The sequence below is a fragment of the Lathamus discolor genome, chromosome 6, assembly GCF_037157495.1.
Source record: "Lathamus discolor isolate bLatDis1 chromosome 6, bLatDis1.hap1, whole genome shotgun sequence".
Classification (NCBI taxonomy): domain Eukaryota; kingdom Metazoa; phylum Chordata; class Aves; order Psittaciformes; family Psittacidae; genus Lathamus; species Lathamus discolor.
This window is the reverse complement of record NC_088889.1, coordinates 1,030,507-1,057,887: the sequence shown is the minus strand read 5'-3', so window position 1 is coordinate 1,057,887 and position 27,381 is coordinate 1,030,507. Positions and strand designations below refer to the sequence as shown.

Here is a 27,381-nt window from a genome sequence, read left to right as displayed (position 1 = left end):
CGGAGTTGGTGTTGCTTTTCAACGTTCAGCTCGTTTTCCAGATGTTATCAGGCTCAGTGTGAAATGGCCTGAGACCTCCTACCCCTGCCTGGCCCTAAGCGGGGCTCCAGCACATGCCTGGAGCCATCACAGAGGGGCTGGAGCTTCTGGTCCCTCTTCAGAAGGGAGATACCAAAATGGTCCGGCAGGAAACCTGGAGAGGGGCTTTGGGCAAGGGCCTGTAGGGACAGGCCAAGGGGAATGGCTTGAACCTGCCCGAGGGGAGACTGAGCTGAGCTCTTAGGCAGAAGCTCTTCCCTGGGAGGGTGCTGAGGCGCTGGCACAGGGTGCCCAGAGAAGCTGTGGCTGCCCCATCCCTGGCAGTGCTCAAGGCCAGGTTGGACACAGGGGCTTGGAGCAAGCTGCTGCAGTGGAAGGGGTCCCTGCCTGTGGCAGGGGTTGGAGCTGGATGATCTCTAAGGTCCCTTCAACCCAAACCACTCTGGGATTCTATGACTCGTGTTCCCCTTTAGCTGCTGAAGCCCCCTCCATGCAGCGCAGCACAGCAGATCCCACCGGCCGATGCCTGTGCTCCAGCCCCTGCTGAGGTGGGGTCACTGCCTCTTCTAAGGTTGGTCTCGTGGGTCTCTTAGCTCCAGCTGGTTTAGGTTGGGCAATGGGCTCAGCAGTCCCCATCCTGGCCAGGAGCCATGGGCTGTTCCAGCCACTGACAGCCTGCTCCATGGGCAGGGAGGTGTGTCACAGCAGGATGGGCTGGGATCCTACCTGGTAGAGATGATGCAGGGTGGTTTGAACTTGGCTTAAACCTTAAGCAGGGCCTTTGGCTTCAGCCCAGGCTGGGTTTGGTGAAGGTTTGCCTGCACAGAATCATAGAATAGTTCAGGTTGGAAAGGACCTCAAGATCATCCAGTTCCAACCCCCTGCCATGGGCAGGGACACCTCACACTAAACCATCCCACCCAAGGCTTCATCCAACCTGGCCTTGAACACCGCCAGGGATGGAGCACTCACAGCCTCCCTGGGCAGCCCATTCCAGTGCCTCAGCACCCTCACAGGAAAGAATTTCCTCCTTCGATCCAATCTAAACTTCCCCTGTTTCAGTTTGAACCCGTTACCCCTTGTCCTGTCACTGCAGTCCCTGATGAAGAGTCCCTCCCCAGCATCCCTATAGGCCCCCTTCAGGTACTGGAAGCTTTTTAATTCATGGCAGAGGACAGATCTGCTCACACTGAACAGCAGAGAATGGCTGAAAAGATCTCTTCTTATTCCCCGAGTCACTTGTCCTGTTTCACTCCTTTCTCCCTCAGGTCTCTCTGTATTAGCAGAGAACATGATCAGGAGCTCTGGTTTATTCCTGGCTCTCATGTGAGAACCAAGGAGGATCCAGGTGTTCACATGGATCCCTGGAGGAGGCACTTACACTGTCCAAGGGGATTGTTTTCCCACTCTGCACATTCCAGATAAGGAAAAATCACCTTTACATTCTTGTTCTCTGTTAGAGGAGCTGTAAATAAACGGGAGATGCTTTTGGAGGGGTGCAAAGCAACTGGAATTCCGGGCTCCGGGAGTAAAACCACCCCATTCCCACATGTGTGATCACATTCCCTGTTTCCCACCGGTGTCTGTTCTCTCCCCACCAGGTTCACGGCTGTGGGGACAAGGCCAAGGCGCAGGCGCGGCAGTGCATCAGCAGGGAAGGGGTCCTGTATCCCCGGAGCGGCTCCAAGGACAATTCCCTGGACCCGGCCAAGAGAGCCCATCTCCAGCGGCGCCTGGACAAGAAGCTCAGCGAGCTCACGAGCCAGAGGAAGAGCAAGAAGAGGGACAAGGAGAAGTGAAGGAGCTCAGCAGCTTCCTTAAGCCTTGAAGTCACGGGTCAGGCTGTGAAAGCCAAAGGTGCTGCTAAAGCTCCAGAGGGGAAGGAAGGTGAAGCTCTCAGTTTCAGGTGGTGACAGAGCCTGGAGCCATCGTGCCTCAATAAAGGGTCCCTGGGTCTCCCTGGACCACAGAGCTGAGCCAGAGGAAGGAGAGCAGCTCAGTTTGTCCTGGTTATCCTCATTGGCAAAGTGATGGATGTACAGGGAGAGGCTGGAGAGTGCCAGTAAAGATGTCTATGGAAGCCCTAAAGCAACCACCTGCCCCTGTGGTGTTTCTCCTGCTACGGTAAGAAGAGAAATGGCTGGGAGCAGGAAGATGAGGGGAGCTGAAAGCCCCGCATGAGCCTCTCCTCCAGGGAATGTGAGAGCATCCAGGGAATGTGACGAGAGAGTGGGTGCTGCAGCTCCACTGCCCCAGCCCAGCAATCCTCTGGCACTGGTGGAGGGTTGGCGCTGTCAGAGGGACACTGGTGTGTCCACACAGCAGCCAGGGCTGCATCCCTGTGGGAAGTGGCCCATGCAGGGCTCAGTCCTGCTCTGTGGGGATGGAGAGGCCTCAGGTCCTGACCCTGCCATCACCATCGTGAGCTGCTCCAAAACACCCTGTGGGAGAGCCGCTATCCACTGCCTGCCCTCACAGCACTGCACTGGTGGGGTCTCTCCCTGCTCACTGCCTGCTCTTCCCTTCCCGGGCATCAGAGGGGATGCAGATGCTTTTCCCTGTCCTTCCCTTCCTGCCAAGCTCCTTGGGAAGCCCGAGGGAAGCTCCACAGTGGCAAAGGCAGGTCCAGCCCTGCGAGGTTTATGTAGGCAGGAGGGAGCCTCGTGTTCAGCCTCCCCTGTCCCTGTCTGTTCCCTGATCCTGTACCCCCAAAACTGATCCATCTCCCATGTTTTCTGCCTGTCGATCCTCATCTCCAAGTACCTCTCCATCCATGCAGCAGCCCCTGCCCTATCCCCTCTCCTTGATGGCTCCGGCCCAGCCCCTACCCTGGGCAGCCCTGTGCTGCCCCGGCTCGTGCCCCCATCCTGGGGCTGCTCATGGCAGGATGGCACCGGCCGGGCTGGCAGCAATGGGACACGGGGCTCCGGGGCTGGGCCGGGAGGAGAGGATGGAACATGGGAGAAGGGCATCTGTGAGGAACGGGAATGAGCAGAGCGGTGCCTGCAAGGGGGGAGCGCGATGGGAATCGCAGCCTCATCCCGAAGGAAGGTCAGGCAGGGAAGGGAGAGGAGCAGGAAGGAGAATCCCCGCCAGCCCGGGAGGGGTTGCTTTAATCCAGGATACACGGCTCATTCACATGCTTTTCCCTGCTCAAAGCCTTCAAACAACCTCCTCCGACCGCGCTCACCCATTCCTGGTGAGCAAAGAGCCCCAGCCCCCCCGGCTGCCCTGCTTCCTGCTGGAATGCTGCAGGTGGGAGCAAGAGATGAGTCCCGCGAGCATCCCATGCCATGGGGGGGGGCTCCATCAGAGCCCTCCATCTGGGAAACAGCGCGGCCATCGGCTCCTCAACACCCCAGAGCTGACCCAGGGCCCTCACTGGGGGCAGGAGCCAGGAGCCAGGTTTTTCCTCTCCCTTCCCCCTGAAACAGGTTCTGGGCTTAAAAATGGTGAAATTGGGATCTCTGGAGTCTGCCTTAGGTCACGGGGCCAGGACGTTCCCGTCTGCACCCAGACTTTGGGTAAAAGGAGGGAGCTTTGGGATGAGCAAATCCAGGCGGGATTCCAGGACTGGGGGCCATAAAAATACCTCCCAGTCGTGAGATTTAGACTCATAGAATAGTTCAGGTTTGAAAGGATCTCAGGATCATCCAGTTCCAACCCCCTGCCATGGGCAGGGACACCTCACACTAAACCATCCCACCCAAGGCTTCATCCAACCTGGCCTTGAACACTGCCAGGGATGGAGCACTCACAACCTCCCTGGGCAACCCATTCCAGTGCCTCAGCACCCTCACAGGAAAGAATTTCCTCCTTAGATCCAATTTAAACTTCCCCTGTTTAAGTTTTAACCCGTTACCCCTCGTCCTGTCACTACATGTCATGGTTGAACTTCATAAGGCTGGCATCAGCCCACCTCACAAGCGTGTCAAGGTCTCTCTGGATGGCATCCCTTCCCTCCAGCATATCAGCTGAACCACACAGCTTGGTGTCATCAGCAAACTTGCTGTGGGCGCACTCAATCCCACTGACCCAAGACCAGTCCCAAGCTGCATCATAGTGGTTTGTGTTGGAAGGGACCTTAAAGATCATCTTGTTCCACCCCTCTGCCATGGGCAGGGACACCTCACACTAAACCATCCCACCCAAGGCTTCATCCAACCTGGCCTTGAACACTGCCAGGGATGGAGCACTCACGACCTCCCTGGGCAACCCATTCCAGTGCCTCAGCACCCTCACAGGAAAGAATTTCCTCCTTAGATCCAATCTAAACTTCCCCTGTTTCGGTTTGAACCCGTTACCCCTTGTCCTGTCACTGCAGTCCCTGATGAAGAGTCTCTCCCCATCATCCCTATAGGCCCCCTTCAGGTACTGGAAGCTGCTCTGAGGTCCCCACGCAGCCTTCTCTTCTCCAGGCTGAACAGCCCCAACTTCCTCAGCCTGTCTTCATACGGGAGGTGCTCCAGTCCCTGATCGTCCTCGTGGCCTCCTCTGGACTTGTTCCAGCAGTTCCATGTCCTTTCTATGTTGAGGACACCAGAACTGCACACAATGCTCCAGGTGAGGGCTCACAAGAGCAGAGCAGAGGGGCAGGAACACCTCCTTCGCCCTGCTGGTCACGCTCCTTTGGATGCAGCCCAGGATCCGGTTGGTTTCTGGGCTGCGAGCGCACACTGCAGCCGGCCCATGTTCATTTTCTCACTGACCATTTGTGTTCAGAGAGCAGGAATTGGGTGCTGGGAGCAGCCCTGAAGGTTGCTTTAGCTGGGAAAAGGGGCTGGGGTGGGAAAAGCTGCCCCCAGCTGATGGCTCATCCCGGAGGGGCCCTCCGGCTGCAGGGGCAGGGGCTCAGTCTGCTTGAGATGGAAGGAAACCGACCTGCAGTGATGGCCTTGGTCTGCTGCCGTTTCTCTCCTTCGCCATCCTCACTGGCAACGTTTTGGCACCAGAATCCCTCTGAAGCACCCCAGAAAAGCCACGGTCCCCCCCAGTGCAACCACAGTCACCCATTGGAGCCACATTGACCCAGTGCAACCACAGTCACCCATGGAACCACACTGACCCGGTGCAACCACAGTCACCCACTGGAACCACATTGACCCAGTGCAACCACAGCCACCCACTGGAACCACACAGAACCAGTGCAACCACAGTCACCCACTGGAACCACACTGGCCAAGTGCAACCACAGTCACCCATTGGAACCACATTGACCCAGTGCAACCACAGTCACCCACTGGAACCACACTGACCCAGTGCAACCACAGTCACCCACTGGAACCACATTGACCCAGTGCAACCACAGTCACCCATTGGAGCCACACTGACCCAGTGCAACCACACTGACCCAGTGCAACCACAGTCACCCAGTGGAGCCACATTGACCCAGTGCAACCACGGTCACCCACTGGAGCCACACTGACCCAGTGCAACCACAGTCACCCACTGGAACCACACTGACCCAGTGCAACCACAGTCACCCATTGGAACCACATTGACCCAGTGCAACCACGGTCACCCATTGGAGCCACAATCACCCACTGGAACCACATTGACCCATTGCAACCACAGTCACCCATTGGAGCCACATTGACCCAGTGCAACCACAGTCACCCACTGGAACCACACTGACCCAGTGCAACCACAGTCACCCATTGGAACCACATTGACCCAGTGCAACCACGGTCACCCATTGGAGCCACAATCACCCACTGGAACCACATTGACCCAGTGCAACCATGGTCACCCATTGGAACCACATGGACCCAGTGCAACCACGGTCACCCACTGGAACCACACTGACCCAGTGCAACCACAGTCACCCATTGGAACCACATTGACCCAGTGCAACCACAGTCACCCACTGGAACCACATGGACCCAGTGCAACCACAGTCACCCATTGGAACCACACTGACCCAGTGCAACCACAGTCACCCATTGGAACCACATTGACCCAGTGCAACCACGGTCACCCATTGGAGCCACAATCACCCACTGGAACCACATTGACCCAGTGCAACCATGGTCACCCATTGGAACCACATGGACCCAGTGCAACCACGGTCACCCACTGGAACCACACTGACCCAGTGCAACCACAGTCACCCATTGGAACCACATTGACCCATTGCAACCACAGTCACCCACTGGAACCACATGGACCCAGTGCAACCACAGTCACCCATTGGAACCACACTGACCCAGTGCAACCACAGTCACCCATTGGAACCACATTGACCCAGTGCAACCACAGTCACCCATTGGAGCCACAATCACCCACTGGAACCACACTGACCCAGTGCAACCATGGTCACCCATTGGAACCACATGGACCCAGTGCAACCACGGTCACCCACTGGAACCACACTGACCCAGTGCAACCACAGTCACCCATTGGAACCACATTGACCCAGTGCAACCACAGTCACCCACTGGAACCACATGGACCCAGTGCAACCACAGTCACCCATTGGAACCACACTGACCCAGTGCAACCACAGTCACCCATTGGAACCACATTGACCCAGTGCAACCACGGTCACCCATTGGAGCCACAATCACCCACTGGAACCACATTGACCCAGTGCAACCATGGTCACCCATTGGAACCACATGGACCCAGTGCAACCACGGTCACCCACTGGAACCACACTGACCCAGTGCAACCACAGTCACCCATTGGAACCACATTGACCCAGTGCAACCACAGTCACCCATTGGAGCCACAATCACCCACTGGAACCACACTGACCCAGTGCAACCATGGTCACCCATTGGAACCACATGGACCCAGTGCAACCACGGTCACCCACTGGAACCACACTGACCCAGTGCAACTGCAGTCGCCCATTGGAACCACACTGACCCAGTGCAACTGCAGTCGCCCATTGGAACCACACTGACCCAGTGCAACCACAGTCACCCACTGGAACCACACCGTGCCAGCTCTTTATCATCCCCCCTCTCTCCATTGCCCCCATCCAACCAACCCCCCCTCCACAGAAGCCCACCCCATCCCAGCAGCCCTCAGGGTCCACATTCGAGGCCACCACCGGTGCCCCCAGGATGCTCAGCAGCGCTCTGGGGAGCCTGTGCTGGGTTTGGTCCATGAGGATGGAGGCTCCTTTCCCAGCGAGTCCATTCACAGCCCTTGGCACATCCGAGCTCATCCCGGAGGGGGGATGCGGCTGCTCCATCCTCCCGTGCTTCGGGAGCGGGATGCTCCGGTCCCCCCAGCGCTGCAGATCCCGGCTCAGCCCCTGCCCGGCTGCAGCCCCGGTGGCTCCCGGCCACGCCGAGCCCTGTGCCGCTGTCCCGGGGTGCGGGCCCCCCCCCTTCCTCAGCCTTAGTTTCTGCGGAGCGGGTGCCACATGGACACGGGCCTCCTGAGCGTGGCCAGCATCTGGTTCCAGTGCGTGGTGCCCATCCCGCTGGCGGCGGGGCCGATGAGGACGTGGCCCGTGTTGTCGGCGCGGCCGTCCTCCCCGCTCTCGGCCACCGTCACCCGCAGGGACAGCTCCTGGGGGGGACACAACGGCCCCAGGGCTTCATCCCCAGTACGGGACCCCAGGCCCACACCCGAATGCACCCCCAGTGCTAACACCTATGTACACACCCCCTGCACCCCACACCGCAAACACCCCCCACAGAGCTACACCCCAACGTACACCCATCCCCTGCACCCCACACCGCAAACACCCCCCCATAGCTACACCCTAACATACACCCATCCCCTGCACCCCACACCGCAAACACCCCCCCCATAGCTACACCCTAACATACACCCATCCCCTGCACCCCACACCGCAAACACCCCCCCACAGAGCTACACCCCAACATACACCCATCCCCTGCACCCCACACCGCAAACACCCCCCCCATAGCTACACCCTAACATACACCCATCCCCTGCACCCCACACCGCAAACACCCCCCACAGAGCTACACCCTAACATACACCCATCCCCTGCACCCCACACCGCAAACACCCCCCACATAGCTACACCCCAACATACACCCATCCCCTGTACCCCCACCCCACTCATACCCACCCCACACTTGAACACTTCACTCTTCTCCCCACACACATCCTCCTGTACCCCCCATTCTGACACATCCCCCCATAACCCATATGTGCCCGCATCCACAGCCTCATCCTATACATCTACATCTCCCTATACCCCAAACGCCACGACCCCATACAGCACCTGTACCCCACACACCCCCCCCCCAATCACACACCCCCCTTTAGCCCCATGCGTACCTCCCCCAAACCACACACACCACGTACATGTTCCCCCCCGGACCCTGCACACCCCATGGGTCCCTCCCTAGCGCAGGGACGTGGGGAGCGATGGGCAGGGACAGACCTGCAGCACGATGGCCGGCACGGAGAAGATCATGGCCTCGTTGAACACGGGGTTGGGGTCGTCCCTCTTCACCGCTGTCTTCTTCTTGCTGATCTTCCTCCCGTCCTGCAGCAGGTACACCTTGACAAAGGGGTCTGGGGGCGAGGGAAGAGAGCCAGGGTCACTGCGAGCTTGTACTGCGCTTTTTTCAGTGATATCCAGTGATAGGACAAGGGGCAATGGGTGTAAACTGGAGCATAGGAAGTTCCACGTTAACATCAGGAAGAACTTCTTTACTGTAAGAGTGACAGAGCACTGGAACAGGTTGCCCAGGGGGGTTGTGGAGTCTCCTACACTGGAGATATTCAAGGCCCGCCTGGACAAGTTCCTGTGTGATGTACTGTAGGTTACCCTGCTCTTGCAGGGGGGTTGGACTAGATGATCTTTTTAGGTCCCTTCCAACCCTTGGGATTCTGTGATTCTGTGATTCTGTGATTGCAGACCTGCCGGGGGGGGTGCTGTCCTCAACAGAAGCCCCTCCAATAAACCCCCATGTGGTGCAATGGGGCAATGCACAGGTTGGACATAGAATCATAGAATCACAGAACAGTTCGGGTTGGAAAGGACCTCAAGATCATCCAGTTCCAACCCCCTGCCATGGGCAGGGACACCTCACACTAAACCATCCCACCCAAGGCTTCATCCAACCTGGCCTTGAACACTGCCAGGGATGGAGCACTCACAACCTCCCTGGGCAACCCATTCCAGTGCCTCAGCACCCTCACAGGAAAGAATTTCCTCCTCAGATCCAATCTAAACTTCCCCTGTTTCAGTTTGAACCCGTTACCCCTTGTCCTGTCACTGCAGTCCCTGATGAAGAGTCCCTCCCCAGCATCCCTATAGGCCCCCTTCAGGTACTGGAAGCTGCTCTGAGGTCCCCACGCAGCCTTCTCTTCTCCAGGCTGAACAGCCCCAACTTCCTCAGCCTGTCTTCATACGGGAGGTGCTCCAGCCCCTGAGCATCCTCGTGGCCTCCTCTGGACTTGTTCCAGCAGTTCCATGTCCTTTTTATGTTGAGGACACCAGAACTGCACACAATGCTCCAGGTGAGGTCTCACAAGAGCAGAGCAGAGGGGCAGGATCCCCTCCTTCACCCTGCTGGTCACGCTCCTTTGGATGCAGCCCAGGATCCGGTTGGTTTCTGGGCTGCGAGCGCACACTGCAGCCAGCTCATGTTCAGTTTCTCATTGACCAGCACCCCCAAGTCCGTGGAAGCCTTGAGGACCTTCGGGACAGTTCCATGGTTCCATGGACCCGGATGAGAGGCCCCCTCCAGCCCACCCGAGACCAAGGGGCCCTGCAGCACCGACGTCGCCGCTCACCTGCAGTCACTTTGCCGTTGGTCCACACGAGGTTCTTGGCTTTCACCACCACCACGGTGAGGCGCTCGGCGGTGGGCAGGTAGCTCAGGGACAGCAGGATTTCCCCCACCGTGTCCACCGCCTGCAGACACAGCATCCCATGTGCATCGACAGCAGGGACACAGCATCCCATGAGCATCCACACCAGGGACACAGCATCAAAACAGCATCCACACCAGGGACACAGCATCCCACCAGCATCGACACCAGGGACACAGTGTCCCATCAGCATCAACAGCAGGGATACAGCATCCCATCAGCATCCACACGAGGGACACAGCGTCCCATCAGCATCAACACCAGGGACACAGCATCCCATCAGCATCCACATGAGGGACACAGCATCCCATCACCACTAACCCCATGGACACAGCATCCCATCACCACTGACCCCATGGACACAGCATCCCATCACCACTGACCCCATGGACACAGCATCCCATCACCACTGACCCCATGGGCACAGCATCCCGTCACCACTGACCCCATGGACACGGCATCCCATCACCACTGACCCCATGGGCACGGCATCCCATCACCACTGACCCCATGGACACGGCATCCCATCACCACTGACCCCATGGGCACAGCATCCCATCACCACTGACCCCATGGACACAGCATCCCATCACCACTGACCCCATGGACACGGCATCCCATCACCACTGACCCCATGGGCACGGCATCCTATCACCACTGACCCCATGGACACGGCATCCCATCACCACTGACCCCATGGGCACAGCATCCCATCACCACTGACCCCAGGGACACAGCATCCCATCACCACTGACCCCATGGACACGGCATCCCATCACCACTGACCCCATGGGCACGGCATCCCATCACCACTGACCCAGCCCAGCAGGGAGGAGAACCCTCGCGGCCCGGGTGGGAGCAGCCCCGGCCCCTGCTCACCTTGTTCATGTCCTGCAGGTAGAGCCAGGCGTTGAAGGGCCGCGTGGCCAGGTCCAGGTCGCAGAGCTTGAGCTCGGCCACGCCGGTGCTCACGTTGCGCTCGTCCTCGTCGATGCCGAAGGCGGAGAAGCGCAGGCTCTGCTCCTCCAGCGCCACGGGCTCCAGCGGCACCGAGAACCGCTCCTCGAAGGCCACGGCGCCGGCGCCGCGCTGGACCTGTGCCGGGACATTGGGTGCTCCCTCCAGACACAGCAGGGGCTGGGGCTGTGTCCGGGATCTACCCCGTTTCTGCCATGGGAGCAGCAATGGGGGTGCGTGGCTCTGGGGTCATAGAATCAGGGAATGGTTTGGGTTGGAAAGGACCTCAAGATCATCCAGTTCCAACCCCCTGCCATGGGCAGGGACACCTCACACTAAACCATCCCACCCAAGGCTTCATCCAACCTGGCCTTGAACACTGCCAGGGATGGAGCACTCACAACCTCCCTGGGCAACCCATTCCAGTGCCTCAGCACCCTCACAGGAAAGAATTTCCTCCTTAGATCCAATCTAAACTTCCCCTGTTCAGTTTGAACCCGTTACCCCTTGTCCTGTCACTGCAGTCCCTGATGAAGAGTCCCTCCCCAGCATCCTTGCAGCGCATCCCTTGCCCGAGGGAGCTGGTCCCAGCCGCCATGGGATGGAAGGTATTTTCCACCTGACCACATCCCCATGGCCACATCCTGCAGGGTGCTGGTCACTGCCTGGCCTCAAGCACTGCGGGGGGAGACTGCTCCAAGACCATGTCCTTAGGGACTGGGTTTCGCCCGCTCCAGCTCTGGTTCGTTCAGCAGCGAGGCACCAGCCACAGACCAGGGCTTGTCCTAAAGGTGTCATGGAGCAGGGAACCAGCTCCCACCACACATCCCGAGCCGGGGGCTGCGGTGGGGAAGGGCTCAGCCCTGAGCCCATGGGGCTCCAGCGGCCATCACCTCCCCCTGCAGAGCCAGGCTGAGGGAGCTGGGGCAGCCTGGAGAAGAGAAGGCTCCTGAAGGGGAGACCTGAGAGCAGCTCCAGTGCCTGAAGGGGCTGCAGGGAACCTGGAGAGGGGCTTGGGACAAGGGCCTGTAGAGACAGGCCAAGGGGAATGGCTTGAACCTGCCCGAGGGGAGGCTGAGCTGAGCTCTTAGGCAGAAGTCAGATGAGATCCTGGGCAGGGATTTGGAACTGCCTGAGTTTAAGGTCCCTTCAACACAAACCAGGCTGCGGTTCCATGCAGAGCTGGTTCATCTCACCCTAAGGACTGCCTCGTGTCTGCCTGCCTCCTAGACCCGCTCCATCTGGGGGTGAAGGACGTGAAGCAGTTCCTGAGGAACCTTCATCCCCCGCTCCTAGCACAGGAATCCGTGCGCTCCCATCGGGTACCACCAAGCCCCATCATCCCAGGGGATTGAAGCGCCTCTATGGGAAGAGCAGCTTCGCGCTCCCTGCTCCACAGCACTGAAGGGCGCTTGCCGCAGACGCTGTGTTGTGGGCTCTCTGATGAGAGGTACCACAGGAGCATCAGCTGCTATTAAAAGCCCCCAAACGACCACAAGCACTGCAGAGCATTAAGGGAAAGCACCAAATGCGTGTTTATGGGTGGCCTCGGGGCAGCAGAAGAGGGTAAATGGTGCTGGTGAATTATAATGATGCTAAATAATTAATACCTCAGAGCATAAATAAAGAGCCTGGGCCTTGGGTGGGGAGACGCTGTTAAAGGGCGCTGTGAGCACCGCGAAGGCAGCGGGGCTGTGCTGAGCTCAAAGGGAAACGCGGCTCCGGCTTTGGAGCATCTCGAAAGGGAGGTTTCACCCCAAACTGCCCCGGCCTGGCCCTGCCGGATCTTCAGCTGCCGCATCCCATGTGGGGAGGGGAGGTGCCGTGGAATGACGAGGAGGCTGTGTCAGGGTGACAGAGCACGCGGCGTGTGCGCATGCATGGACACGGCACAGCACCACGCGTCCAAAGCGCTGCCTCCCTCCGTATCCCCCCCAAACTGCTCCCTCCACCTCCCGCAGCATCCCCAGACCTGGAGCAGGGAAAGGCAAGAGGGAAAACTCGCCACAAGCCACAAAGGGACGGCAAAGTCATCGCCCGGCCCAGGCAAGAGGAACTTCTGCCTCCGACAGGTCTGTGAGGCACAAACACATCCGGGATCCCCCTAAGCCATGGAATGTGGAACACCCCTGAGCAGGGCTCCAAAACTCCTGCACCGCCAGCCCCAGGGGCTCTTCCTAAGGGCCTGCAGGGCCAGGCCAAGGGGAACGGCTTGAACCTGCCCAAGGGGAGCCTGAGCTGAGCTCTTAGGCAGAAGCTCTTCCCTGGGAGGGTGCTGAGGCGCTGGCACAGGGTGCCCAGAGAAGCTGTGGCTGCCCCATCCCTGGCAGTGCTCAAGGCCAGGTTGGACACAGGGGCTTGGAGCAAGCTGCTCCAGTGGAAAGGGTCCCTGCCCGGGGCAGGGGTTGGAGCTGGATGGGCTTGAAGGTCCCTTCAACCCAAGCTGTTCTATGACCCCCAAGGCCCCATCACTGCCCGGGGGAGCTCAGCCAGGGGATGCTGAACCCAAGCACCACGTGCAATGGGGGTTCCATGCAATGGGGATGCTGTGCAATGGGGGCTCTGTGCAATGGGGGCTCCATGCAATGGGGGCTCTGTGCAATGGGGGCTCCATGCAATGGGGGTTCCGTGCAATGGGGGTTCCGTGCAATGGGGGCTCTGTGCAATGGGGGTTCCGTGCTATGGGGGTTCCGTGCAATGGGGGCTCCGTGCAATGGGGGTTCCATGCAATGGGGGCTCTGTGCAATGGGGGTTCCGTGCAATGGGGGTTCCGTGCAATGGGGGCTCTGTGCAATGGGGGTTCCGTGCAATGGGGGCTCTGTGCAATGGGGGCTCCGTGCAATGGGGGTTCCGTGCAATGGGGGTTCCATGCAATGGGGGCTCTGTGCAATGGGGGTTCCGTGCAATGGGGGCTCTGTGCAATGGGGGCTCTGTGCAATGGGGGTTCCGTGCAATGGGGGCTCTGTGCAATGGGGGTTCCGTGCAATGGGGGCTCTGTGCAATGGGGGCTCCGTGCAGTGGGGGCTCCATGCAGCGGGGCTCACCCGGGAGATGCCGACGATCTGCTCTGCCGGGAGGAGGCTGACGCGCATGAAGCAGGACTCGAAGCGAGCGTCCTCCTTGTCCAGCAGGTCCTTGCCCTGCAGCAGCGTCACGTGCAGCGCGGCCGCCTTCGCGTCGTACTCCATGGACACCTCCACCTGCCCCACCGTGAAGTCCTGCCCGAAGTTGTTCCCGATGGACGAGATGGAGCTCAGCGAGTCGGCAGAGATGGATTTCCTCAGCGGGCCATAGGCGGCCAGGCCCAGGTCCCTGCTCATCAGCTCCAGGCTCCCCAGCTCGTTGATGCTCTCCAAGGTGTCATCTGCCCTCAGGCTGCTCTTGCGGGTGGGAGACGTCTTCTCCAGCCCCCTCTGTGCCCCCGGAGCCACCCCTCGCTGCAACAGGGACAGGGGATTAGAGGTGATGCCCCCTCTGCTGTGCTCTGGGGAGACCCCCCCTGCATCCTGCGTCCAGCTCTGGGCACCAGAGGGACGTGGAGCTGCTGGAGGGAGTCCAGAGGAGGCCACGGAGCTGCTGCGAGGGCTGGAGCAGCTCTGCTCTGGAGCCAGGCTGAGAGAGCTGGGCTGGGGCAGCCTGGACAAGAGAAGGCTCCTGAAGGGGAGACCTGAGAGCAGCTCCAGTGCCTAAAGGGGCTGCAGGGAACCTGGAGAGGGGCTTGGGACAAGGGCCTGTAGGGACAACAATGGTTGGAACCGGATGAGCTTCAAGGGCCCTTCCAACCCGACCTGCTCTGGGATTCCATGAAAACCAAGCGACTCAGCCCCATCCTTCCCCACAACGCCAGGGGACACCGAGGATGCTGGGGATGGCTCTGCCCCTGCAGCAGCTCCGTGCGCGCAGGGAGAGGAGGCCGGTGACGGTTCCCATCCCTTTACCTTGTGCTTGGTGTCCGGGTGCGCAGCCCCGTACTTCTGCTCCAGGTACCGGTAGTCGTAGTTGGGGAAGGGGGAAGGAGCCGGGTAGGTCCCGGAGCGCCAGAGCTTCCAGAGGTTGAGCGCAGCCACCGCCAGCAGCACCACGGCGCCGGCGGCGTAGATCCCGATCTCCCACCGCGGGGGGCTCGCGGTCACTGCGGGGGGACGGGAGGCACCGTGAGCCGGGGGGGGGGCTCCGTCACCGGCTGCTTCCGTGCCTGGAGCTCAGCTCTGAGCCGGGAGCCACGGGATCGGCCAAAGAGCGGGGCATAAACCGCATTGCCCCGCTTCGGCCGGTGGCACCCGGTGCCAGGCGGCGGGGTTGGGAGCCAAACCCGCCCCGGTGCCCGCTCTGCTCCCACGGGATGTGAAGCACACGCGTGTTTCCCCGGGAAAGGAGGGAAATCAGCGGAGCATAGGGAGTTCCACGTTAACATCAGGAGGAACTTCTTTACTGTGAGAGTGACAGAGCACTGGAACAGGTTGCCCAGGGCGGTTGTGGAGTCTCCTACACTGGAGATATTCAAGGCCCGCCTGGACAAGTTCCTGTGTGATGTACTGTAGGTTACCCTGCTCTTGCAGGGGGGTTGGACTAGATGATCTTTTGAGGTCCCTTCCAGCCCTTGGGATCCTGTGATTCTGTGAACGGCTGCACCAGCGCAGGCAGCCGCGGTCCCTTCCCCGTGCAGATGCGCACGGCGCGCATCTGCATCGCCCTCTCCGCCCAGCGCAGGGAGACCCCGCGCTGCCGGCCCCCGCGGGCTGGGGATTCCGGGGGAACCCACGAAGGAAACCCCCAAGCGAGCCAAGCCCCGGGCGCCGCCGGGAGCAGGGAGCCCCCGGCCGGCAGCGGGGGCAGCCGGGGCTGCTCGGCTCAGCTCCTGCTGCATTGCGCCAGCTCCCGCAATACAGGAGCTGGGTCCAGCTCCTCCGCCCCAGCCCCGCGTGATGTGCAGGGGGCTGGGATTCATCCCCACAGCCCGGCTAAGGGCGCTGGGGAAGCAACGATGGAGCCACCCAGGGCGCTCCCGCACACCGAGGAGCTCCCCTGCTCCTGCTGTTGGAAGGGGCAAAAGAACCCTTTACGGCTCCTGCTTCTGGAGAGCAAATCCCAGCTCAGCTGGAATCCCGCTTCCCACTTGTCCCTGCTCACTGCTGGAAAGCCGGGGGGGGGGGTGTGAAGGGTTTTACCCTTGTATTAGGAAACCGAGCCCCACTGCGTGCACAGCGAAGGGCTCCCCCCGCAGAGAGCAGCAGGATGGGAACCCCTCGGGAGCAGCTCCGTGTCCCCCCCGCCCCGGGGCTGGCTCCGGTACTCACCGCTCAGGCGGTGGCTGCTGACGTGCCCGTGGTCCATGGCAAACGCTCCCTGTGGCCGGGACAGCCTGAAACAGACGGGAAAAGCGGTCAGGAAAAGGGGAAAGTGAGGAAGCTGCAGCCTTTGGGGGCTGAGCTCCAGAGCTGCTGCCCCTCCATCGCCCCTTGCTCGGCACGGAGCGAACGTGCCCTGAAGCATCCCGGTCCCTAACGGAGGAGATAAGGAAGGGCCGGAAACCCCAACAGGAGCCTCAAGATCTGCCCTGGGAGTATTTAACGGGCAAACGTGGAGCGTTTTCCATCGCTCCTTGTGAGATGTTTCTCCTCCAGGAGCGCTTTAAAGCCCTTCCCGGCTCCCCATGCAGAGGATGCCGCTCGCCAGGGATCGATGCCTGCAGCGGGAAGCTCCATTGCCTTCCTCCCTGAAGGGGTTTTCCCAGGTGAGCCCGACGTGAGCTCCATCCTAAACAAGAGGAAGCTGCTCATTCCAGAGAGCCGGCTGCCAACGCGGATTTACCCAGGCTCTACCCACCGTGCAAAGGGGGTTCGGGGTCCCCGCAAGCACCCAACAACTAAATCCAACGGGATCCCAGCCAGCATCCCCTGGCTTCCCAGCATCTGTGCCAGGAGGCCACGCACCACGGTCTGCTGATGCGACGATTCCACAGACCGTGACCCTGGATCCCCAAGCCCAGGGACCTCACTTGAACCCCCCCCATCCCCATCATCGCCCCAAGCCCCCTCCAGAGCTCTCACAGCCAGAAGCCCACCCATCACTCAGGATTGGCCTCCCATGGACACTCCTGGATAGCTGGGTCCCATCTCCCAGCTCAGCTCGGGTCCTCTGGCATTGTGGGGGTGATCAGCACCCCCCAACCCATCCCGGGTTGGATTTTAACAGGGAAAGCTGGAAGCTGCAGCGTGTTAGAATGTAAAGCATCAGCCACACTGCCCTGATGGGGCTGGGGGACAGCCTCTGGAAGGGTGGGGATAACAGCGGGATTCCTAAATGGAATCACATCACTCCCCCAGACACCAGCACGGCTGGAGCTGCCCATTTCATCCCCAGCCTCCTTCCTCAGCCATGACCCCGTGTGCAATGGACAAGCTCTTGGCTGAGAACGTGCTGAGCTCGTGTCATGCATGGACTGAGCTCATTCAGCACAGGAGACCCCCACTGACATCCCAACAGTGCAACACTGCAGAGATTCACCCCAAACAGCCTCCTTTATGTCCCGCACCCCCCCGTCCCCCCATGGCTATGCAGGAGGCTCCAATCCTGTCCCTGCTTCCCGATGAAATGAAAATACAGAAGTTTTCCAGGACCAACTTTCCCTGTAGAAGGACAAACCCTCCCGTGGAAAAACCCTCCATTTCCTTGCAACTCCTTTCGGGAATGGGAAAGGGCTTCCGAAATGGGAAAGAATTCCCAGTTTTCCGTTGCTTTCAAAGCTTTTCCCCACAAACATCCCTTCCTCAGGAGCCCTCCGCAGCCCCGAGGCACATTCCCGAGGCACCACCCGCAGGCAGGAGCCGGCCGCAGACTCCAATTCAGGCACGGAACCCGCTGCTGTCGGCACCGGCCCTTCCGCGCTCCGAGGGAGGGGATTTACTGCGGTTGGTGTCAACTGAGCGATCCCCTGCGAGCGCTGCACCGGGATGCTCCATCCCTGCGAGCGCTGCACCGGGATGCTCCATCCCTGCGAGCGCTGCACCGGGATGCTCCATCCCCTGCGAGCGCTGCACCGGGATGCTCCATCCCCTGCGAGCGCTGCACCGGGATGCTCCATCCCTGCGAGCGCTGCACCGGGATGCTCCATCCCCTGCGAGCGCTGCACCGGGATGCTCCATCTCCGGCGCTGCCGTTCAGATCCCTGCCTGGGAACCCAAACCCGAGGGGTTCGAGGCTCGGCAGAGCCTTCACCCACCGCATCCCCCTGTGCTGCTGAGCTGCTGCAGAGCTCGGGGCATTTTCCTGCTTGGGGGGACGATAAACGAGCTCTATGTGGGGGGAGAAACGGCAACAGAACCGCGTGTTCCCTTCTGGGAAGGGGGGGATCCCCCCGCAGACATCGGGACCGAAGGGGGGTCACTGTGGTATCGGGACCGTCCGAGGCCCAAACAGCTCATCCAGAACCCCGGCTGCTGGTCCCGGGGCTCCTGGACCACCACGGGTACAGCCCCACACAGACGGCTCTGGAGCCTGCCGCCCCCCTGGAATGTCACATCCCAGGTCCCAAAGCTCAGCGGTGATCCCCGCGTTCATCCTCTTCCTCCTCCCGCAGGGCCCCCATGCCCGGCTTTGCTGGAGGCTGAGACCGGGCTAAACTCAGCTCAGGGGTGAGCTCAGTGCTCCAGCAGCATCCCCATGGGCTCCAGCAGCATCCCCATGGGCTCCAGCAGCAGCTTCCTTCCCTCCAGCCCCGCTGCTCGCTCGCACCGTCCCGGCCCCGTGAGCGGCTTTTCCATCCTCCCATCCCCATCCTGCCCGGCCTCCATCAGAGCAGCGGGATCCAGGGAGCTGCCGCCGCGGTTGCCACCGGGAAAAGGGACCCGCAGCCAGAACTCGGCCAAAGACGGGGCTCGGCCCCGAACTCGCTCCCCGCTGCCCTGGATCCGATCCCGGTGCCCGGATCCCGGTGCCCCGATCCCGCCCCATTCCCACCCCGGCCCCCGGATCCCGCCGCCGCTGAGCGCTACCTGGGCAAGTGGGGTCCCCGCGGGCTGGAAAGCGATCCTCGGGGCTCGGAGGAGAGCGGGGAAGGGGACCGGGACCCCCCCGCAGCTCCAGCATCCGCGGCACCGGGCCGGGTACCGGCTCCTGGCGGGGGGGGGGGGTGGTTCGGCGGTTCCTGCACCCGGAGCCCCCCGCTCCGCTGGGGCCGGGATGCGATGCAGTACGATGGGATGCTGCGGGCGATACGGGGTGCGCTGGGATGCTGCGGGCGATGCGGGATGCGTTGGGATGCTGCGGGCGATGCGGGATGCGTTGGGATGCGCTGGGTTGCCCGGCTCGGCTCTGCCCCCCCCGCGCCGGGGGCGGGGCGCAGCTCCCGCTCACCAGTGCAATGAGCGGGGCGGTCTCAGCGTCATCCCCCGGGACCGGCTTTGGGGGGGCTGCAGGGGGGGCCAGGGGCCATCGCGGTGCCGCATCCCCCGGGGCTGAACGCCCCCCCCTCGGCCCCTGCCACCCGCGGCCCCGCTCATCGCTCCTTTGGGGGGGGGAAAGCGGCATTTTATGGGGGGGGGGGGGGGTGCTGGGCCGGGTGAAGCGGGGACAGCTTCTGCCTGACCCCCCCCGGCCTTCCCCTGGGCTTGGGGCTCCCCAAGCCGCGCTCTGGCTTCATGCGCCAGCATCCTGCGGCCCCAGGTCCAGCTCCTGCTGCGCAGGGAGCCCCTGCTCCACCCCCCCCCCCCCCCGCAGCACCTCTGCACCCTCGGCTCCTCCTTCACCCCACGCACCCCAATCGCTGTTTCCTCCCATCAGGAGCCGTGTCCCCGCCCAGCCGGGATCGGGATCGGGATCATCCCCCGGGAGCCGAGCCCCGGTCCCTCACCTCTCCCTGCCGCCGGCCTCCGGGCTGTGCCTCCCCGTGAAGGGATGGGATGGGAGCTGCCGCCGCCTCCAGCCTCCATCCCAGCTCCGTGCAGGGGCACTCGGGGGGGCCCAGTGCAAGTTCTGGTCGCGATGGCAACCCCTGAGCCCCCCCCACCTCGGAGCCTCCTCCGAGGCACCCGGAGCCACTTACGGAGGCCTTGGCCTGAGGAGCCCTTTGGCAGCTGGAGACCGGCGGTGCCTGCGCTGAGGCCGAACTCCAGCCCGCTCCGTGCCACACGGAGCCCTCTCCCTCCGCCCCAGGCCACGGACGGGGGGGCCAAGCAGCGCTTCCCAACAGCGAGAGGCTCGCTGGGCCGGGAGGAAACCGGACAGCCCCGGCACCCCCCAGCCGGGCAGAGCCGCCCCCCGGAGGAGCCCCAGGACCCCCAGCTCGGCCCGCACCCCCCCGCCCCGTGCTCACCAGCGCCAGCCCCAGCCGGGAGCAGCAGCAGTGGGAGAAGGGCCCCCGGGTTCCCTGCAGAAACCAGCCCGGGCTCTGGCTGCAACAGGAAAGGGGCCCCGGTGGGAGAGGGGGCTCCCCAAGGGCTCCAAACCAGCCCTTTCTGGGGGTGTGCAAAGGGGAAAAGCAAAGGCCCCGGCTTCCTGCCCCTTCCCCAACCCCATCCACAACAGGGATCAGCAGCTGTGGCCCTGTGGGGCACCTCCAGCCTCGCCGTGGGGTCACCTCTGGGCTCCCATCGCTTCACATCCAACTGCCCCACTGCAGCCCTGCAGGCAGGTACCCCCGGCGTGGGTCTCTGGGGCAATTAATGCTCATTACTAACATACAATTAAAACTCATTACTAACATACAATTAAAGCTAGTCACTAACATACAATTAAAGTTAATTACTAACATACAATTAAAGCTAATTAGAAACCTCGGATGCCCCAAAGCAGCTGCTTCCCCTTAGCTCTGCATCCGGGAGGACACATCTGCAGGCACAGAAGCCATGTGCATGGCAAGGGGAGGGGGGCACTGGCTGTAAGGGCTGTGGAGCACCACTGCAGCAAGCAGGGACAGGAAGAGGGGTGCAGGCAGATGCCCCCCCAAGCTACCCAATGAGTGACAACCTTGAGCCAGCACCTAAAACCCTGCCTTACATCCAATGGTCCACGCAAGTGGCCTTGAGGGACATCAAACCCAGGAACCTCGCAGCATCCCTGTGAGCTTGCTCCAAGCAGAAACCACCTGCAAGAGTTCATTACCTTGAGCATCCATGGGGCCGATCGATGCCAATGCGGCAGCCCTTGCTGCTGGAACTCGGACCCTCAGGCCCAGCTCCAGGCAGGATGAGACCGGGAGAGGCGTTGTACCAAAGAACACAGCAGCAAACAACCATTGCTTTATTAGAGGGGCCCGGGCACCCACACCAACCGGAGAAGCTGTTGAGATGCAAACAAAGGAGTCGGAGGTTTACGGACGAGGTCAAAGCCCCAGCACCATCACCAGGAGACGCACACAGCGAGCACCCACAGCGCAGCGCCCGTCCCTGAGCACGGGCCCACCACAACCATGGGTGCTCCTCACCAGGTGCCTCGGGTGTACCCCAGTGGGCCTTTAGCAGGAGGAGGAATGGGGATGGATCCTCCCAGCTCTGCCTGTTACCACCGTGCAGAGATGGGGACAGGGCACATCCAGGGACCTGAGCCTGCCCAGCCGGGGCTGCACAGCACAACACAGCAGGAGGAGCCACCACAGCCAGCCAGGGGCTGGGAGACCGCAACGACTCCAGGGGGAAAGGGATAGAAGCAAATCCCTGCTCAGCGCAGCGCTGCCCGTTTCCAGCCGTGTCAGCACTGCCGCACACAGCACATGGTACTGGTCACTACCCCGCAGCAGCACCTACGAGCAGCCGCTGCACAAGCATCCACAAGCATTGCACGTATCCAGGAAGGAGCCTGCTGCTTCCTCCTACCTTGCTCACCCTCCTCTGCCTCAGCCCTGCCCCATCGGCTCTGCTTCACCTGTGGAGCTCTTCAGCTGCACCCAAACCTCCATCAGCTGAGCCTGCCCCAGTGCCGAGCTGTTCCCGATGGGGGGGAAGTGTCTGGCTCATGGGAGAAACCTGGATCTTGGTTGTCACTCAGGAGCCCAAACCACATCGGAAGTGTGGATGCAGCAGCTCTGCAGCTCTCCTGCCTCTCCAGGTGTGGGGCTCTGGTGGTGGTGCTCCCATCATGTCCTCCTGGATAAACACCTCCCTGAAGAACATCCCTTGACAGCCACATTAGATCATGGCATTGGTGATGCGGTTACGTCAGTGCCTTGGACACAAGGCAAAGGTGCTGAGCAGAGGTGACAGAATTGATGCTAATGCAGCACTTCACCTTCTGGAACAAGGACCCAAACCCCCCAGAAACACAGCCCAGGTTTCCAGTGTCTTCTCCAGGTGCTGAGTCACAGTGGGAATGCTGCCTGGCCTGGCCCGCAGACCTCTGCTGCTGCACGGGGAGGACCATAACGGGCTTGGATCTGTCCCTGTGTGACACCAGGGAGGGCTCATCCAGCCAGACCCAGGGGCTGCTCAGTCTGGAGCTGGCTCAGGGGGAAAGGGGCAGCTCTGGAGGGTGCAGAGCCCCAGGTGCCCCGTCCAGCACGGACCAGGCAGGAAACCCTCTTGAGAACAAAGGAAAAGAGCTGAGAATAAGGCAAACAGCTTAAGACTGATGGAGTAACCACTCCCAGGTTCTGCTTGTAATAAGTTATGTGCAGGAAAGGCAGGTTGCCCATTTTTACTTACCCCTCCCTCCCATTTAAGAGATGATCCAGACAAAAAGATAAATTAAAACACAAGAGCTAAGGAGAAGCCGTCTGTCTCCCCAGAGCTGGGATACAACACAAACCTCCTGGAGGCTATTCCAGGATGCTGGAAGTCAGTTCCGAGAAAGGCAATGGCCCCTGTGCTGCAGGGGCTGTAACAGCAGCGGAGCGTGCGACACTGCGCAGGTCCTGCAGCCTGTGCCCATGTCACTGCAGTGAAGGGCTGGCCGGACACTTGACACAAGCTCACTGCACAGCTCAAGGTAGTTTCAGCATTAAAAACCCAGCTCATTCCCTGTGCCTGGAATCTGCACGCTCCAACCAAGCGTTCCTAATGCCCAAACATCCCACGGAAATCTCACAGTTTAACTGGCTAGATCAGCTACGTTCCCTTTGCGCTTTGTTGTCAAGCCCCTCGTCTCCAAACCTGGCTGGCAAGGAAGACATCAAACACGCCAGGATGAAGATCCCGTCTCAGTGCAGTGATGCTGGTTCTCACTTCCCTCTGCACAGACTCTCCTCCTCTCTGACCAGGTGCACACGAGGAGAAAGGGTGTGTATGTATGCCCAAGTGACATCTCTTCCCCCAGAGGATTTCACACCTTGGAAAGCTAACAACGACAAGGACAAGTTAGGTAGGATAAGGTTGAAACTGTCCACCAGGTCAGCTTGAGCACTACGGGTTCCTCTCAGCCCTCTCTGTCCATGGCTCAGAGTTTCCTCTCCTTTAGTTTGTTCCCGTTTTGTTCCTCCAGCATTGCTGAGTGTCCATCACCATTGCTCAAGCATTTGTCCTTTTCATGTTTGTGCTCTTGCTTCTGTCTCCTGATCTCCTTATACCGCAGGGTGATGTCCCTGAAAAGGAAAGCAAACATGAACCAGGGATGCGAATAAACTATTTCACATACAGCAAACCCAACAGGGCTGCCCTGGGTGCAAGTGCCCTTGGGATAATGTAACCCACTTGAGCCTTTGGCCTGTAGATCTCCAACAGTGCTGATGGCATCGATCCACTTGCAATGTGTGTTTGTTGCTAGGAGCCCGGCTACTGCCACTCTTGCAGAGCATAACATCACAGCGTGTAACATCACAGCGTGCTCCATAAGAGCAAGCACTGGGGCACCTCCACACCTCCTGAGGCGTTGGGTGAGGAGATCCATGACCTGGCTTCAGAGTGCGCTTGGGCCCAGAACCCCACCGTGTGCTGGGCTGCACCCCCAGAGCATGAGCAGCAGCTCAGGGGGGGGATCCTACCCCTCTGCTGCATGAAGGGGAGACCTGAGAGCAGCTCCAGTGCCTGAAGGGGCTGCAGGGAACCTGGAGAGGGGCTTGGGACAAGGGCCTGTAGGGCCAGGCCAAGGGGAATGGCTTGAACCTGCCTGAGGGGAGACTGAGCTGAGCTCTTAGGCAGAAGCTCTTCCCTGGGAGGGTGCTGAGGCGCTGGCACAGGGTGCCCAGAGAAGCTGTGGCTGCCCCATCCCTGGCAGTGCTCAAGGCCAGGTTGGACACAGGGGCTTGGAGCAAGCTGCTCCAGTGGAAGGGGTCCCTGTCCGGGGCAGGGCTTGGAGCTGGAGGAGCTTTAAGGTCCTTTCCAACCCAAAGCACTCTGGGGTTCTATGATTCTTTCAGCCTTGTGCAGCTGCTTGTCCTTTACTTGCAGAGCAGCATCCAAACCAAACACATTTAACTGGGCTCACTTGTCACTGATGCTGGGGCAGCTCGGACAATCGGCCACATAGCAAACTGCTCATGCAATGAAGCTGTAGAACAGCTGGCCTAACCACAGGCAAACCAAACCAATTTCCCCTCTAAGACCTAGGTTAGGGCTGAATGTGGCACCTCCAACTCCACTCACCGAATGAAGAACCTCCAGGCTGTCCAGGTGAGCACCAGGATAATCCCCAGGATCCAGCACTGGGTAATGTAGAAGGGAAGAGAGAGGGTGAGCGTGTAGGGATCGTACTTCACGACGATGAGGAACTCCGTGGCAGTGATGGCAGCCACCAGCCATGCCTGCTGGCCCAGCTTCTTGTGGAACTTCCTGCACAAGGAACACACACACACACACCAGCCAGGGCTGTGAAAGTGAGGACTCAGAGAACCAGGTAAAAACCAGCCAGGTAATAACGGCATTCAGCTTTGCACAGGTCTGCAGGTCCAGCCTGGCTTACACAGGCACTGAGGCTCTCCAGGCTGATGACTTTCATGTTGGTGCTACTGAAGTTTCCTCTCAGAGGCTATAAAGTTAAAACTCAGCACCGTATGATGCAGGGAACTATCCCCATTTTGAGGGTATTGGTAAAACATCCATATCTGGCCAGTTTGCCGTGAGCTGAGGTTCAGAGAATGGTTTGAAATAGGAGCTCTGCTCCTGGATTTCCTCTGCCAACATCAAGTCACATCGACATTACCACACCTAACCCCTGTGTAATCCCATTCTGCCACTTGCTCTCTTCCCAAGCAGGCCCTCAGTGAGCTGTCTCTGGTCATCTCCGAAGGGATGTTAAAGGAGGAGAGCTCAGTAACAAGCAGGCAAGATCCTGAAGACGCCAGGACTGCATTTCAGTTCTAGGACAACACAACCCTGGGGCAAAACCATGGTTAATATTTAATCCCCAGGGCTTGTTTCTAAGCAAAAGCAGGCACTGATGAGAAGCGGCAGGGCCCTGGACCAGCCCAGTGAAGGACCCATCAATCAGCAAAGCCAGAAATTCAAAAGCACTAGAACCCAGCCATCTATCCAGAGGCAGGGATTGGCAATGAACCATCTCCTGGGCCCCCTCCTGCTGCATGGCAAATACCTGAACCCAAAATACCCATCAGCTGCCTCCAGGAGACCACGTTACCCTCAAAGCCTTTTGCTGGAAACCTGGGTAAGTGGCTGGATCTCCACCAGCCGGACCCCCCCTGCTTGGCCTTGGCTGCCCACATCCCCTCTGGAGCTGACATTTTTACAGCCCAGATGACTCCCATGTGAACAATCCAACAAGGCGCTGTGTGGGCAATACAACAAGCCCTGCCTTGTGCATTGGGGTGCAGTGAAACCCTGCCCACAGCAGCACCATGGGTGCATGCAGCCGTGCATCCAACAGACTAAATCGTTGCTGTTCTATCCACCCATCTTCTCAGTCCAAACTGGGACTTTATTCCCCTTGGAGTAACAAACCAAGGGAAAGCTGCTAGCAGTTGTACGTGTTGTTCTCCTTCTCTTTCCTTCAAAGGCATGCTTTGTTCCCTGAAATCCAACAGATTTGGATCAAGGAACACAGAACGTGAGAAAAGCAACACCCTCACCCACCAGCAAGCACGCATGCAAGTGACTGCTTTCAACAGCCTTTGGACTGGATCTTTTACTTAAAATCCACACAAAGCACCACTGGCTTGCACCCTCCTGGTAGCCCTAAACCTGCCACCTCAACTGCACGTTGTGCCTCTGAAGATGCACAGATAAACCACACAAAGGAGCCACCAACAGCTGAAAGGGGGCTGCTCCTTTACCTTCTGTTGTTCCTTATTCTGCCTTTGCTGTACCTGTCCCTGCTTTAATCACAGGGACATGTATCCCATAGAGGGCATTGCCCTCACTTAACCACAGCACATTCTGAAGCACGTTTGCCTACCAGGTCCTGTCTCTTGCCCATCTGACTGTGTTATCCCACTCCTACCACAGCACAAGATGTGAAGTGAAATGCACCCAGGAAGAACTCAGCGTGAAGTGGCAGAACGGCTGGGGCAGGATAGAGGAGACGGGAGCAAAATGATGCAAGGTCCCTATGTTGGGCTGGGGAGAGGCAAGGACAAGCTGACCTCTGCAGTACTTGCAGGGCATTGCAGCAGTGGGACATTCCAGCCTGTGCCTGCTGTGATGTGCAGCCTCCTGCCTGGCTGAGGAAACACCGATATTCAGCAGCCACAAAAGCTCTTTGGGCCAGGTTTTCTTGCTGGTTTCACCGTGCAGTGGATGGAAGAGAATCCCCCTAACAAATCCCTGCCTACACTGGCAGAGCATCCTTCCTTCAGCAGGCACCTTCCTGTTGCTCAGACACATCTGCCCCACTGCATCCCCCTGGATTCCAGTAGGTGGGAAGGGACCTAAGCACAGAGAGCAAAGAGAGCTTAGAATCATAGAATAGTTATGGCTGGAAAGGACCTCAAGATCATCCAGTTCCAACCCCCTGCCATGGGCAGGGACGCCTCACACTAAACCATCCTACCCAAGGCTTCGTCCAACCTGGCCTTGGACATCGCCATGGATGGAGCACTCACAACCTCCCTGGGCAACCCATTCCAGTGCCTCACCACCCTCACAGGAAAGAATTTCCTCCTTAGATCCAATCTAAACTTCCCCTGTTTCAGTTTGAACCCATTACCCCTTGTCCTGTCACTGCAGTCCCTGATGAAGAGTCCCTCCCCAGCATCCCTATAGGCCCCCTTCAGGTACTGGAAGGCTGCTCTGAGGTCTCCACGCAGCCTTCTCTCTCCTCCCCTGAATCCAGGGGCATCATTGCAAGCCAAGCACTCAAAACACACAGCGTCTTCAGCATGAGGCCCGAGTCATGTCTGACACCAATGTGTAAGTTCAAACTACACCAACCTGCCCAAATACACTGGAAAACCCATGACGCAGTAAATCAAGAGCAGGCTGTTGCTGATACAGGTGGGATGACTCCTTTTAAAGCATACCCTGCCTAGATGAAAGGACTTCAGAAACTGCTCCAGGTGGTTCCTCTGCTGTGACAGATTAAATGGGCAGAAACCAGCTCTAGTAGAGAGACAGAAACAGCCCATCTCTGCTGTGAGCTCAAGCTGTTCACAGGACCAGGTCAGCTTCTGCTTCACTGATCTGCTTCCTCCTCTGCCTTTGCTTTCTTGCACTAGCTCATGACAGCACACTGCCAGAAGAATGAGAGGTAACC

At 59.6% G+C, this 27,381-nt stretch overlaps 3 protein-coding genes across 7 annotated transcripts in view; 1 reads left to right on the top strand and 2 right to left on the bottom strand.

The window, feature by feature from the left end:
- The window catches only part of IGHMBP2 (immunoglobulin mu DNA binding protein 2), a 33,042-nt gene extending 30,911 nt beyond the window's left edge, over window positions 1-2,131 (top strand). For all 3 annotated transcript variants that reach the window (XM_065686729.1, XM_065686731.1, XM_065686730.1), the window contains one exon: window positions 1,641-2,131. In XM_065686729.1, the coding sequence (XP_065542801.1) occupies window positions 1,641-1,838 (198 nt within the window). In that variant the 3' untranslated portion in view covers window positions 1,839-2,131. The remainder of the gene's footprint in view (window positions 1-1,640) is intronic.
- A 4,923-nt stretch (window positions 2,132-7,054) lies between these two features.
- On the bottom strand, window positions 7,055-20,008 carry SYT12 (synaptotagmin 12). 3 transcript variants are annotated; one of them, XM_065684037.1, is made up of 9 exons: window positions 19,817-20,008; window positions 19,661-19,759; window positions 16,107-16,171; window positions 14,748-14,941; window positions 13,854-14,246; window positions 10,732-10,947; window positions 9,775-9,895; window positions 8,414-8,547; window positions 7,055-7,563 (listed from the first exon to the last, which is right to left on the bottom strand). In XM_065684037.1, exons 3-9 carry the CDS (start codon window positions 16,141-16,143, stop codon window positions 7,390-7,392), a joined length of 1,269 nt encoding a protein of 422 aa, XP_065540109.1. In that variant the 5' UTR covers window positions 16,144-16,171; window positions 19,661-19,759; window positions 19,817-20,008; the 3' UTR covers window positions 7,055-7,389. The 3 variants fall into 3 exon arrangements, with proteins under 3 accessions (XP_065540109.1, XP_065540110.1, XP_065540108.1); XM_065684038.1 differs by lacking the exon at window positions 19,817-20,008 and having other exon boundaries at window positions 19,661-19,768; XM_065684036.1 differs by lacking the exons at window positions 19,661-19,759; window positions 19,817-20,008 and adding an exon at window positions 18,804-19,237.
- Window positions 20,009-21,012: 1,004 nt separating this feature from the next.
- Window positions 21,013-27,381, bottom strand: part of PTDSS2 (phosphatidylserine synthase 2) — a 39,662-nt gene continuing 33,293 nt past the window's right edge. The window contains exons 11-12 of the mRNA XM_065684035.1: window positions 24,321-24,506; window positions 21,013-23,320 (exon numbers count right to left, since the gene is read on the bottom strand). Coding sequence (XP_065540107.1) covers window positions 23,176-23,320; window positions 24,321-24,506 — 331 coding nt within the window. The 3' untranslated portion in view covers window positions 21,013-23,175. The remainder of the gene's footprint in view (window positions 23,321-24,320; window positions 24,507-27,381) is intronic.

Coding starts and splice junctions, on each gene's coding strand:
- SYT12 (XM_065684037.1), bottom strand. CDS start 16,143: ATGGACCACGGGCACGTCAGCAGCCACCGCCTGAGCG. Junction 14,942..16,106: donor CAGCAGCCACCGCCTGAGCG/GTGAGTACCGGA, acceptor GTCCCCCCGCAG/TGACCGCGAGCCCCCCGCGG. Junction 7,564..8,413: donor TGCCGGCCATCGTGCTGCAG/GTCTGTCCCTGC, acceptor TGTCCCCCCCAG/GAGCTGTCCCTGCGGGTGAC.